The sequence below is a fragment of the Oryzias melastigma genome, linkage group LG5 (assembly GCF_002922805.2).
Source record: "Oryzias melastigma strain HK-1 linkage group LG5, ASM292280v2, whole genome shotgun sequence".
NCBI lineage: Eukaryota > Metazoa > Chordata > Actinopteri > Beloniformes > Adrianichthyidae > Oryzias > Oryzias melastigma.
Window position 1 is genome coordinate 11,457,581 of NC_050516.1, and position 14,987 is coordinate 11,472,567.

General features: G+C 43.4%; 1 protein-coding gene across 2 annotated transcripts in view; it reads left to right on the top strand.

Annotated features, from left to right (window-relative positions):
• rassf5 (Ras association domain family member 5) overlaps nucleotides 1-14,987 on the top strand; it is a 29,085-nt gene that overhangs the window by 4,219 nt on the left and 9,879 nt on the right. For both annotated transcript variants that reach the window (XM_024269477.2, XM_024269478.2), the window contains exon 2: nucleotides 10,245-10,366. In XM_024269477.2, the coding sequence (XP_024125245.1) occupies nucleotides 10,245-10,366 (122 nt within the window). The remainder of the gene's footprint in view (nucleotides 1-10,244; nucleotides 10,367-14,987) is intronic.

Below are 14,987 nucleotides of genomic sequence, written 5' to 3' on the forward strand. Positions count from 1 at the left end.
GATGTATGTGTTGGGACCACCAGGTATTTATACCCAGTAGAATTTGTTTGGTTGATAGGATAATGAAAGAAGAAATTAACTCGAGTGATGCTGTATAAAAAATAATGACATAATCCCTGCTGCTAAAATTTCTTGAACTCAGGCAGGCCAAAAAGAATGGTTTGTGGGTTCATTGTCTTTCAATACAATTTAATGTGAACATATTGTACAAAGAAAAGTTTCACTTCTTTAACCCTCTTATCACAACAACAAATAACTGTCAATGTCTCAGTAGAAGTTAAAGGTATTTGACCTTCTTGAATCCAGCGGGTGCTTCCTGTTTCAAACACGAAAGAGGAGAGGTTGAGATGTCCAGTGATTATACTGTCAGTGGTTAGACTACACACTGCCCTTTGCAAAAGGGCTGCCAAAAACAATTATTTTAATATTCGACTAATCACCAATTATTGTTTCAATTAGTCAACTAATCTGAGCGTTTGTAAATTGGATGTAAAACACCATCGTTAGCTTTAAACTTGGAGTGTTTAAGCTATATGCTAGCTAAAAATAAAGACAATTAGGACGATAGTTTGCTAGATCTCTTTTGAATCATGCAGCTTCTTTACTTCATTTGTTTCCGGCATTTAAAACTAGATTTGAACCGTAGTTTTGAGGGGGAAACAAGAAAACCACTAATCCATTATTAAATTAGCCATCGACTATTTTAATAGTGAGCATAGTTGTGACTAATTGACTGATTGTGGCACCCCTATTTTTCCAATGTGCGTTAAACTTGCCACTTTTGCTGAAAAGTCTGTGTAAATGGGTGTAGTTCAAAACTCTAATGTTCACGTGTAGCTACACAAATTTGTACGACAAATTTCTAAACTGCAAGCCTCTTCCAACTTTAGGTGACGGACATGCGCTAGTAAGGAGTAGAAAAAGAAAAGAAGAAGAAGCCCCTCCCTGCTTTTCCAGTGTGAACACCGTGAATAAAACGTCAAATGTGACTCTTTAGAGGAGCCAAAAGACGGTATAATACATGAGCTCTTGAGCCAACACGAACAGTAATGCTGCTGGATAGTATAACCTCACAAGAATTTTTTTAAATCTTAAAACTGGAGCTAAAAATGTTGATCTTAACTGTCCATCTCTGAATTCCTTATATCCACAAACACGTGTCCCTAAGCATCCTGGGAACTGGCATTCCTTTCTCCCACAAACTCCCCGATGTTTCTTTTGAGACCAGGAATGATGTTTTCCTTAAACTTCATCACTTTCCGACTTGATCTCCTCCCCTGACCCACACGCCGAGGCCCAGTCTCTGCAGAACTTCCAGATGTTGCTTATCAACCCTCCAATCGGAGAGCAGATAAAAATGGAAGGACATTTGTTGACTCACAACTTTCATGTTGCAGCACATCTCTGCTGCTCAACCTGCAAGAAAACGAGACTGAATCAGATTTCGAGCCAAGTGATCACATCTCCAGTCAAGCATCCATTACATAACACCTCCATTAAAGCATGTTTTTATAACATGTAGCTGTGCGCAGATGTAGAGGATGCAGGTTTTGGGTTATTTCCATGCAGACCAGCGTGGCTTTACGCTGCACTGCTGCATGCAGAGTGGGGATTTTTGAGGCAGGCTATATTTAGGTTGTCCTCGCTGGAAGTCATTGGAGGTCTGCAGGGCCTGAGAAGTTCCTAACAGAAAGGTCATTTAAGCAACAGACCAGCATGGAGATTTTTCAGGCTCTCTGTTTGCATCGTACCCAAACAGGAAAACTGTCGGCACCTCTGTAGCCTAAATGCATTTCCTATGGATTGGTTTATGATTATTTTATGTTCTACTCAGGGCGTCCTCTTCCTCCAAAGTCTTTCGTTTTTAAAGTAGGGCAGGAGGAAGAACTCCCGGCGGCTCTCCGACTTTCTCGGTGCATATTAATAACCAGCTCGTCATCTCAACCAAATTCATACAGACTGAGTGATGCTGGACGAGCGATGTCACTGTTATGGGTTCTCACATCACCTCTCAGAAACAAAGACGAGGAGTTTCAAAGGAAAGAGGGAAGGAGGTGATGTCAGCAGTTTTTTGTCCCTGAGGTGCCCTCAGCTGCAGACGATATTTAACCTCTGAAGAAGAAGAAGAAGCAGCGGCAGACGCAGAGGAGTTCAGACAGCGCTGTATTTGGGGGTGTCTGTCTCTTTAAGCGGGCTGGCTGTTACTGCAGAGTGTGTGGGTGCTGCAGTCGACTCACAGAGAGGATGAGGGTGCAGTGCTGGGAGCGAACCAGCAGGACGAGAGCAGAACAGGTCGAACAGCTGAAATCTCCTCTCTGAGGAGGACCTTTCCGGAGGCGATCAGAGGAGGCAGACGGCTGGCGAGCATTGAGGAAGGTGGACGGAGAACAGGTGGAGGGGTGGCAGAGCGTTTGGAGAGAGGGTTGGTCATTCGGAGCGTGGCACCGGTGGCAGAGTGGCTGCGCTGGGATGGCAGGGGGGGGCCATGGGGGGGCTGGCGTTGGGGCAGCCCACAGAGAGACGGGGGCAGACGGCGGCAGGACAGGAGGTCCAGTGACGGTTACACGCACCGGACCGTGCCGGCTGGGTGGTGCCGCCACCATGCTCCGTCCATGGCACAGATAGCATGTACTCCGCCGGGGCAGGAGGGTGCGAAGGTGGGGTCAGGGCGGATGGAAGGGGTGGGTAAGACGTTTTTAGGCCAGGTGTCTCTGTGTCTGGAGGAGGTCAGGGGGGAATCGGAGGGGGATGCCGGCAGCGCTTGCTTCGGTCAGGTGTCCCGGCGGCTGGGGCGGCTGCTAAAGAGGCTGCCCAAGTCCCGCTCCTGGAGTGACAGCCTGAGGATCCTCCGGCGCTCGTCTTCTAACGGATCTCTGCTGAACGCCTCAGGTATGGAGACGCATTAGGAGCACGCACAGAGGTGGAATTCCAGTTGGAAGTTTGTGGATTGAAGCGTTGGCACTTTTGTGTAAAAGGGAAAACGATGAGTGGACAGGTTGAGGTGGACTGGCCTCAAACGCTGCAGGCCAAAATATTTGTGCTTTGTGTGCAGCAGTCGGTCTATCTTTGAACCGCAATGCCCTCAAGCCCCGTTTGCTTTTGTCTCTACCCTTCATTGGCCGATCCATCTGCCTGGCTTTTGTGTGAGAGCACATCGTGTCTAAGAGTGCGTCAGCTCTGCATGCAGATTGGCCGTCACTAACAGAATAACTCTGGAAAGAGGTCAGATAACAGCAGCAGCAGCATCTCTGTTTTCTTTTTGCGCCTCAGAAGTTTGCCTTCCAAGAAAACATGAGCAGAAGCTTCTCAATCCGTTCCAAAAAAAACATTCAAATGACTCTGGGTATTGATTTTCTTATTTGTAGCAGAAATTTGAGACGAGTGAGGCTTCTGGAAGCTGCACGGCATTGATTTTCTCATGTTCCCCCAAATAAATGTCTTTTCTAATGATTCGTTTTTTCCACGAGTGACGATTTCTAAATGAAACATGAGTGCAAAGTGTTGCTTTGTTGGAGAGAAAAAAAGTATAACGCACAAGAGGACAAAATGGTGCTGCAGACGCATTGATTCATTCACAGAAACAGACTGAGGGAGAAAACAAGAAGTGCCGCGCTCTACCCAACCATCCATTGAGAATCACAGGCTGTCTCTGCTTCACCTGAGGAACGTCATGCTTTCATCAGCCTTCAAAGATGGAGCAAAAGCACCGCCAGCGAGAACCACAGCAGACTGATTGTAGCTATTTTTAGTCGGTTCTCCTACTTTGGAAACCCAGTTAATCCTTTTAAGAAGAAGCTGCAGTTCCTCTTTGCTGTTTCCTCTATCGTAGTAATTGTGGATGACAAGCTTTCACTGAATTCTACCTTTGATAGTGTTGAATGTTCCTCTGATGAGCAACAGGAGAGACCTGTTCACAGGCTGCGTGGACTCAGGTTTGATGTTCAACCGTCAAACTTCACTAGTACACGTGAAATAAGGTCGAACGCTCTTAAATGTAATCCCAGTTATCCTGTTAGTGTTTATTAAAAAGGAAAACAAACAAACGACAGCCGGTGTCGCATGTTGAGTTTGTAAGAGATACTGTTAAAGTCCCACTCCGATCATCTTTTGATCTATCTAAAAAGCGTTCACAGTGGTCTTTAATTGTGATTATTTAACCAAAATAAAAAAAGCTATTGTTTTTTTAGGACTTAGGTTCTATAGAGCGGTGGGAGTTCATTAGAAATTTGCCTTAGAGCTGTTTGCTTTAATTCAGTCGCCATTTTTCGCCATTTTGGAACCAGACGACGTTAGTAAGCAGCAACCACTCTCACCAATCTGGAGTGAGTTTGTTGGAAAGCCACACCCCTTCCATTGAAAATGTGTCAGTCAAACGTTAGAGGTGGGGCCAGCAGGGCACCACATGCTGTTATTGAGACATCTGATTGGCCAGTTTATAACTTCAATAACTTTGCAATAAAAAAAAATATATCATGAAAAAAAATTGCTTTAGAAAAGACATGTTAAAAAGAGGCAGGAGAGAAGGAATGCTTATTTTGACAAATAAGAGTAATAGCTGTTCATTTCTCAATAGAAGTCTATGGCATTTTGGCTTTCTGGGCCCAGCATGTACTTCCTGTTTGGAACGCCACGGGGAGGGGATATTCTGTCCAGTTCTAATAGTCAGTCCCCTCCCCAACAATTTGAATAAAAAAATACTCAGAAATGTAATTTCATTGAAGTGTGTCTATAAACTCAAATTTATATAATTTAGTCATACTTATCAATGTTTTATCTAGTCACTTCTGGGAAAAGTTTTGTTTTTGTGTAACTGGTTGTGATCATACTTTGATGTGTCCTTTAAAACACCCAAACAGTTGTTTTTAGGAAGTATTCTGCCTTTATCCTAATAGCAGCATAGTGGTGGTTACAGATTGACATTGGTTATGCCACTCGGTTGTTTCTTGACTAATGTTCTTTTATTCTGTGAAACTGTCTGAATAATCAAACTGTGAAATTAATGAAAACGCCAATAAATGCCCAAATACACAAGATTTAAAAACAAACAAACAAACAAACAAAAAAAGATCATACATTTTGACCCTCATAGATGTCATGCTCAAAAACAACGTCTTAACTCAAGGTCTGACTAATCAGTAACTTTCTAGTTCATGTCATGGTCTACCTGAGCTGCAGGAATTTGCTCTAGTTCAAGTTTGAAAACAGCAGTTGACTTGATGATAGAGAAACCAGGACGTCCCATTCAGAATAAACTTATAAAAGGCTGTTAGACCCTGGATTCTATTTCAAGAGGTTAGAGTGATTTTTTTTTTGCAGCAGAGCGGAGCAGATGGGTTGTGAAGATAAATAAACAGAATCTTGAAAGCTTTTAACATTTTGTTGACGCTTTGAAGTTGAAATCCACAAAGATGGCGCTGACTGTAACGAGCCGCGTGCCTCGTTTATTTGCAGCTCTTTGGAGTGTTTGAAGAGCATCTCCTCCCTTGTTTGTCTGCGTGAGCCAGACAACATCTGCAGCTGCGCAGATGCTCTCTGAGTCGCAGTCAGATTAACGCCGCAGAGACAAAATATGACATTCCTGTTTCCAGACCTCACAGGGTTAGCTTTATAGGATCAGACGGGTTTGCTCATGTGTGGTGGGCCAGCATGTGCACCGATTGTTCTGCCTCTTTGGTTGCAAATACAGGAGATCTGCAGCAGAATGCACCAAAGGGAAACAGAATCCCTCATGTCTGTAAGGAAACGGTAGTGTTTTTTGTCTGGAATCTAACAGGAGGGCCATAGAGGAGCATGAATAATTGCTTCATGATGGGATCAGACTAGTTAAAACCCCCGAAGACCCCTAAGCTGCTTTGAACTCCCTGTAAGACCCACATCGCTTGGTTTAGGTTCATTAGAGATGGTGTTAATGTCATCAGCCTTATGTTCTAGCTACCAGTGACCTCTTCATCCTCAGACAGACAAGGGCTAAATACAATAGGACACCCCCCCATATCTGCTGCCACAGACATCCTCCGTGACCCCGAGAATCTGCTAATCTGTGTTTTTACCCTCTGCTGTCTGTTCCACACCCACTGTCTCACATGCAGATCAGCCGCCCACATCCCCTATCATGTCATTCTCGTCTGAGCCCAGCGTTTGATTGCAAACAGGAGCGTCTCATGTTACCTTAAAGGAACCTGAAAAACACACTGAAAAACGCAGAAGACAAAAATTCAGGATTGAGAAGCGAAATCCTCTTTTGAGGAATTGAAAGGTTTTTTTTTGTTTGATTTTTACCTCACAGCCGCTTTTATTGAGCTCCACTGGTGGAAAGTTAGTGCAGCCGCCACAAGCTGATTGTTGCTGTCACTGATCTTTCTTAAGGCTGTATTTTCTTAACTGCCTCATCGCCTGGATCCTCTCTTTAGGCGGCGTCTGTTTAAAAAGTTGACAAACCAGAAAGAACAACGCCAAGGAAGGGGGGGTCCATGTGCTTCCCTTCCTGCAGTGAGAAAGAAGCCAAGACTGCTTCAATACAGTCCTGATAAACAGAAGACACACACAGCATCAGGAGATGCAGCCGAAATCAGAGCAGATTGACTGGACAAATAAAAAAAGATAAGGAGAAATAATACAGATTTAACATGCACAAAGCAAGGCTTTACAACTGCAGATTAGCCTTCTTTCTGTTCATAAACACAGAGAGCTAATTACTTTTGAATATTTACATGTTGGTTATTCTAAAATAAATGTTTATCCTGTTCGGCCATCGACCTACGGTGTGTTTTGGATTTTGGCCCCTTGTGCGATTGAGTTTGATACCCCTGCTCTGAAGTGCCCCTATACGTGCATCTGTGAACGTTTGTGACCCTGGTGTGTCCAGGGTGTACCTTTCAGAGGGAAAGGCTCTGGTGACCCTATGACCCCAAGAGGGATTTAGTGGGTTAAGAAAATGGATGGATGGATATTTACATGTTTATTCTAAATACATTTTTCACCCCATCTTAAAATCCTGACAAGTTTAAGCACAAGTTTCTTCCTTGTCAACTTCGCTCTGATGATGGATTTGTTTGAAATTAATCAATTAAAAAATATTTTTTTTCATACATATGAAACTTAAAATTCTTTAATTTTGTTAAATGTTGTCATATAATCTCTGATGCAGTCGTGTAAATGGATAAACACTCCTGTGAAAATCTACAACATATTTCTGACTGATTGAGGAATCTCAGGTCAAAGAGGAATACGTTTATCAGACCCATTTCCTCCATTTAGTGCCAACTTCAATAAAATAAAAACATCAGGATCAACCAGTTTTTTTATTGTTGTGGCCAGAAAAATATTGTCAACACTTGAAAACGAGCCAGAGGATCTGGAAACACGACCGCAGACATGTTGAATCATGGACTTTCCATGGAAATTACCTTTAAGTTCCAAGTGACTTTAGAGAAAAGAAGACGGTTGCATAAGAAAAAGGACTTTGACATTATTTCACTTTCATTCTCTATTTTTAGCTTCTTCAGCATTCCAGCAAAGCTTGAAGATCCCCCTTTGGGGGGGGTGGCTGCTCACTTCCCTCTGAGAGGATGCTCCTCAAGCTGAAACGGAGTAAAATTCTGTTCCAAAGACGCTGACATGGCAGCTTGAAAGAGCAACCTTTTATCAGTGGGAATGATCTGCATCAGCCATGTTGACGGTGCCGTCTCATGCAGGTGTGATTTTCCTCTGTTTGTCCTGTGATGAACAAGACCTTCTCATCAGCTGAAGCAGAAATGGGACCTGAGGCAGTTATTGCTAATAAAGAGGGAATGAACGATGTCAAAATCAGAGCAGGAAAGGAGTTCCTCTGCCTTCTCTGCACTTCCTGCCTTCCTGACCTCTAACCTGTCATGAGAGGAGCATCCCTTATCTGAACTCCTGCTTTTCCTTAACCCATCCCTCCTGTCAGTGAGGCAGCTCTCCCTTTCCTTTGCACACCAACCCAGCCTGCTGGTCCCGTTCTCTCTGTCCTATAGTGCAGCGACCCTCTTGTGAATTCTTATTTCTTAGTGGGCTTGTGGTAGAGTTCAAATTAGCTTTTTCTTTTGGATAATTCTGTTTTTGCTTAAGCAATTAAAGACATGGTTAAAGAAATGTATATTAGATGTATACATAACTGCATTTTTGATTTAAGTGTTCTAGCAGTGGTCATCTGATGATATGTTGCCATGGCGACAGTGCTGATGGTAAATGTGAGATCAGCGATCTGAAAGATAAAGCCTCTGATAGCCATGCTCAGTTCAACCATGTACTATAGGAGGGAATCTTTTGTTTCTGTCGGAACATTTAGAGAATCCGTTTTTTTCTGTCTGTGGTCTGTCTGAGTCAGAGTTTCTTACTCAGCTTTCAGATTTTCTTTGGTTCGAATGGTTTCCCCCACTGAAGAGAAGTGAGATTAAAGGCCACGCTTCTCGCTGCAACCACAACAGAGAGGAGGCAGAAACACAGCTGAAAGTACAGAACAACAGAGGACCTTTTTGGAACTTTTGAGGGAAGCGCTCTTTTGTTTATTTATCCTTTTCTTTCTTTTTTTTTTTTTAGCTCAGCAGCCAATGAAAGATAAACATAACTCAGCTCTCTGTAGGGGTAGTCATTTATTTTTTTTCAGCATCAGGTCATAAATCTGTTTCATATGGATCTTTTTTCTGTTTTTTAAGTCAACCCAAATAACTATGTAGAAAAACATGTATTGTTTGGTTTTACCAACTCTCCTGCATGTGAGGCCGGATTTATCCACTAGGTGGAGCCATTTTCCAGCTTCAAAGACTTTGAGCATTCAGATCTCTGTATTTCCTGATGCAGGACACTGCTCTGTGTTACTGTTATTGGACTTGACCACAGCCTTTGACACTAAAAAAACATTACATCCTCTTGGACAGGCTGAAACACTGGGTTAGGTTCACTCTAAACTGGTTCACCTCATGTCTATCAGGTAGATTATTTTTTAAGTTTAAGTCCTCCTGTGCATCCCTCACCTCTGGTGTACCGCAAGGGTCTGCTTTGGGTCTTCTGTTGTGCATTGTATATCTACTACCTTTGCAGCATATTTTAAGATCTTTTAAGGATATTTTTTTTTACCATTGTAGTGTTGATTATATTCAGTTATACGTGTCTTTTAAACCCCAGGATGTTTTAAAATACAGATTTTACACAGGTGTCTGGATTCTGTTAAGAGTTGGATGAATGATAATTTCTTCTGACTGCTCTTCTGTTCTCCTGATAAATGCCTCAGATAGTCCAGAGACTTGGTCCACTCTAGACCCAGTTTTATCTCTTGGTTCTCATGTGGGGTTCTTGTTGGTTCTTGTTTGCATAATTTAAATAGTATTGCCAAACTGAGTCTAATTCTGTCGCTTTCTGAAATTGAGATGTTCATCCATGCTTTTATTTCTCCTTGTCTTGACTATTGCAACTTCTATCTTTCAGATATTGGAAATTTTTGTCTAGTATTTATTTATGTTTTGTACTTTCAAGCTCCGTTGGCGTGTTTGTTATGGTACCAGAGTCTTCATAGAACTTTCTGTGACATCACTACTGACCCGGATGAGCAATATTGCACATGTGTGTCAAAGGCCATGCTTGGCGCAACATTAGAAAGTGCGTTTTGAAATGATAACAAACAAAACAAAAAAAATCAGTCAACCACTATTTTAATAGTCGTCATAGTCGTGACTAATCGACTAATCGTGGCAGCCCTAATTCACATGCCAGCTGCACTGGCTCCCCATCCGTCCATTTTAAAATCTTGGTTTTAACATATAGAGCTCTTAACAACCTAGCACTATATATGAGACCTTGTGCAGCCATCGCAGCTGGTGCCTGAGATCATCGACCAGGGTCTTTGGTTGTTAAGAGGGCCTGGTTAAAAACTAAAGGTGACAGAGCCCTGCAGCGGTGGCTCCATCCCTCTGGAACTCCCTTCCTCTCAGATCTGTAGACTCAGTGTTTTATTTTAAAAAGCAGCTAAAAACATGTCTTTTTAAAATATCTTTTTCCTAATTCTTTTGTATACGCTGTGTTTTGCTTTATATTTTACTGTGAAGTACTTTGTGATTTTTTTTTTATCTTGTTTATAATTTCAAAACAGAAAACCTCACCAGATAATGAATGATCATCAGCAGGTGTATTAACTGAAGGATAAATCATGATATTTATCATAATCTGTTTGTAAGATGATTCCTCCTTGTGTCTAAACTCACCTGGTGTGTGTTTGTGCTCCTCAGACTGCAGCTACACCTGCCACCTGGAGTGTGAGAGCCAAGTCCAGCTCGACTGCAACCAGAGAGACAGACAACCAGGAGAAACTCAGTCTCCCACAAACCATTGCACCAGACCTCAGCATAGGGTATGTACTTTCAGATTAAAAGCATTTTTACAAAGGAGAGGGACTGTGATGAGCAGAATGTGGAGATGACTAAGAATTAGGTAATGATTTCTTTTCAACCTACATCCGTCATCTCTCCTTCTAAAGATATAACTATCATCAATAATCATTTTTGCTGCTTTGCCTTATAAATTTGCATCATTTTATTTTCTTTTTTGATATTTTTGACTCCAGGGACACAATACCCAGGCTCCTCCTCCCCCTCTCCTCCATTTATCTATTTATCACCCTCTTCTCTTTTATTTTTTTCTCTTTTTTTTCCTCCTGTTGTATTTTTTCCTCCATTTTTTGAGTTCCTCCTTTCACTCCTGGGTTTTTAAAATAGAAGGAAATAGTAGGAAGTCATTTATCATGTCTTTCCTTTTATTCTCTTGAATAAAAAGAAACCATTTGAGTGAAGAATCCACACTCAAAAAATACCTAAAACTACCTTTTTTCAGATTTCCGTGAAAAGTGTGTGAGGTTTTTCTCCCACAGCACCATTCAGGGTCAGTCCAGTGAAGATGCAGCCTCTCAGAATAGCAGCTCTCTTTGTGGAAAGCTCCTGGACGTGGATGCAGAGCTCTCCTCCCACACACTGTGGTCCTGCATTACCCACACAAGCCTGCAGCTCCGTGTTGGCAGATACTCCGCACTGCCGGCCAGATTAGACTAAATTAGAGGAGCTGGTAGTCTGCCATGAGTAGTACTACGCTTGCAGATAGCATGAGTGAATGCACTTACAGTCTGCTCTGCACCGTGTTACTGAAGTGAGATGATGGAGGTTTTATTGTTCTTTTATTTGTTCAAATATAATGGATATATTCACATCCATAATCGAAACTGTATACAGAGAGTGTTAGCTTTTCAAAATATAGAAATTCATATCAGCTTTCATCCACAATAACAGATATACAAGCTAGCAGTTTATTGTTTTCCTCAGCGTTGTAATGTTTATGCAAATTAGCACATGCTGCCAGCAAAAGGGCAGCGATGAAACAACAGCGTCCCAAACACATTTGTCATTATTTCTCTCCAAACCAACGACATAATCCATTACTGTGTGGATGGAGAAGATGAGGTAGAATCCAGCAAACACGCTTGACCTGTAGGAACATGAAAGCAGTGCTTGTCTCAGCTCATTTCCTGCAGCCCCGTCTCCCTTGCTTTATAGCATTGTGCGTGCTTTTTTCGTTTTATTGTTACTTTGTGTTTGCCTCAGCAAAAATTGATCCTCTTTAGTCCCCGCTGCAGCCACACTCACATTCAGCACACTGACCAGGCTTTATTGACTTGAAGTCAGGAGGAAATATGTCTTCTGTGTGTGTGGGGGGGGGTCGCTGTTCCCTCCCTGAGGGATTGCACTGATGGAGGAAAGAGGCAGTTATAACTCTTGCACTGAATCAAAGGTGAAATGCAGATGAAACCTGTAAAGTCTTATCTGTGTTTGATCAAACGTCGTGTAGCAGAAGCAGCATCTGTTCAGGCGCATGCTTTTCATCAGTCTCCCAGCTGATGTGGTGTCAGCTGCTTTCTGACAGGGGTGAGGGGGCAGTTTGTGCGGTCGGTATAAGGTTAGAGGTCGCCTAATCTCTTTTTCTCATTTCAGCCATTTAGCATTTTCCTTATCTCGTCTTTAGGACCACAAACCCACCTCCCCCTCCTCTGCAGGTTTTTTTTTTATACATACCATCTTGTTTCAATCGACTTTTGATCTTATGTAAAAACTTTCCCAGTGATCTTTTAATTACGATTATGCCATTTTTACCCCAAACCTAAAAAAGCACAGTTTCTTTAAGGCAGGAACAGTTCATTAGAAACTAGCCTCTAAGTTGTGGGCGGTACTGTTACCACTAGGGCAGCCATGATTGGTCACGACTATATCGATTATTTTAGTCGTTTGATTTTTTTTTTTTTTTTAATCGAACACCTAATCAAAATTTTGGCAATGCATGAGCACCTGAGGACGTGACTGAGTATGAGAACACTGAAGAGGGGTCATTGTCTATGTAAGTTTAGCTAACATTAGCGCAAACAGAGAGCTAACTTATTAGCTAAATGTTTTATGTACATTCCTGCAACCTCTACCTCATGAGTGAAACGTCTCTGCTGAAGGAACATCTTAAAATAATCGTTTCTGGTAGCCCTTATTACCACAGAGTAAGCCTGTGATTGTTTCCATCATCACTTTGTTTACACGCTCTCCCTCTAGCTTTCAGCTCATCACAAACCCAAGGTGACATCGGTGTGATAAATACTGGTGAGCAATACTGGTGTCATCCAGCCATACAGTTTTGAGCCAAATACCAGTTCAGACAAGGAAAACAAAAGCATACGTGGATCTATTTGTCTACCAGTGGATGCATCGGCATTGTGCAGAGCTGATTGTAGTTTCTACATCACTGCTACAAGCTTTTTCAAACTGGATTTTTTTTGCTCCTGATTTACAACAATTTGAATTGAGAAATACTCAGAAATGAACTTTTAAGCTTAACTTTATTTAAATATGTCTTCTATCATAAGAAAAATGCTACAATAACATGTAAAAGATACCATTTTCATTCTTGAATGGTTTGGAGTGGTGACTGCATGCTGCATCAGAGCAGCCATGTTTCCCAGCCTCTCTGTAGCTTCCTGTCTCGGCTGCTCTCACGTATGCAAAGCAGGAGCTGCCAGCCCTCGTATCTGCCGCTCATCAGCATTGCTCTTTCTGTTTGCCCATGCCTCGCCCTGTCTCTTGGCTCTGGGCTTCTGTGAGAGGAAGTGGCTGCGCTCTGCAGGGTGCAATTGCTTTCAGGAGGAAAAAGAGAGAGCGTGCTCGCTGAGAAGGGGGAGGGTTCTCGCAGTCTGATAACGCGCTCAACCACAGATGGTCGAGGGAGGTAGCGAGGGACTGAGGGAGGAAAGTGAGTCGAAAGACGGGTAGGGAGGAGTGGCGTGAGAAAGAGAGGAGCTGGAGTAGAAGGAATCAGCCTCTAGTAGTTTTGCCAAAGCAACAGACGGAGAAGGATACCGTCTAATCGGTGCAGCCGGGAAATCTTCTCCTCTGCTTGGACTCCACTCAAATGGATACTTCTTCAAGCGCAGGAGCTGAGCTGCAGCAGCACAGAGCAAAGCTGAACCAGGATGTGGTTTTGCATGCATGCTGTTTTTAGTTGGTGGGTATAACAGGTGCTCTCAGGTGAACAGAGTTAACTTGAAACCCTCCTGTAAGCTGACTCCACCGCGGCTCACCAGTGAAGAGACCTGAACTCTGGAAGAAGTGCAGATGTCTTTGGGCTGGATTTGACATCAGAACATTCTCGTACTCATTTTCGCAAGGAGGAAGTGACACGTCTGTGTGCGCTTTTGTATTTCCTGGTCTGTTCTCCGGTGACGCTCAGACGCCGGATCCGAGTTCACCTGCTTGGTCCTGACAGGTGGAACTGGCACTCTGTGGATGCGGCGGCAGAGGAGGAGCGCTGACTTTTTCTGGACCAACGGACACTTTGAGGCGTTTGGACGCGGGCTTTAAAATCCGCTTCTCAAGACAAATCAACACTTCCTTAAGCTGTCGTCGGCGCCAGAGGTTGTCCTCGTGAAGCTCTTCATGACCGTCAACACGGTGCTGACCCCCTCCATGACCAGTAGCAACAGCATGAGCAGCGGGTACTGCAGCCTGGATGACGAGAGCGAGGACTTTGGTTTCTTCACCGCCAAGACTTCGTTCTTCCACAGACCCAAGCAGCCAGTCAAGGTATACACCATCCGATGGGTGACATTGTGACCTCAAAATAAACTGCTATGGTCAGAATGTTAGGTGTTTCAGTTTGTGTCTAGGGTGAGAAACAAGTGCAGCTTATGAAAAAAAAAAACTTGCAGTCTAAAAGCAGAAGTCAAGAGAGGAAGTGGTGGTGTAGCTGAAGCAGGCCTGGAGGTGAGTAGGAAGGAGGTTATCGTCATGCGTCTGCATTGTGTAACGCTGATCTCACAGCTTGCTCATCAAACTTGATCTTCCCGGTTGAGAACATCATTCAGAAGAGGAGGAGGGTGAAGCCTTCATCTGGTGGACTCAGCTTGCAAGCTCGACGCCTCTGCTCTTAAGCAGCAACGTTAATGATCCTCATCAGCACACGCCATCATGGCTTCCTCTCCACAGCGACACAGCGAGGGGTGGAGAGCTTTCTGTTGAAACAAAGCTGATCATTTGGCTTTAGTTCATGCGTGCTTGTACGCGCACACAGTATAAGCAATTACTTTACTGATACTTTGCAGTTACCATGGCAACTCTGGGTTTTGTTGGCACTCCTGACACTTCCTGAGCTCTTGCCTCGCATTTGCATTCAATGGCTTTACATATTCAGCTCTGTTCGACCTATGAAGTGGAAGTTGGACCTTGAGTGGCCGTAGATTCTGAGAATGTAGATGCCTGCATGGACTCGGTTGGTGTCTGACCCGGTTGAGACATCATCTCTGAATAATTGAGCAGCTGTGTTGTCCGAGAGCTCTAAGGTTAGCTAATTGAGCCTGACGGCGTGTAAGGTGACGGGAAGCCGTGTCACCAGAGAATCAAAAGACGAGATGTGATTGAAGAGGCCACAGGAGGAAACGGTCCTCCGTCCTT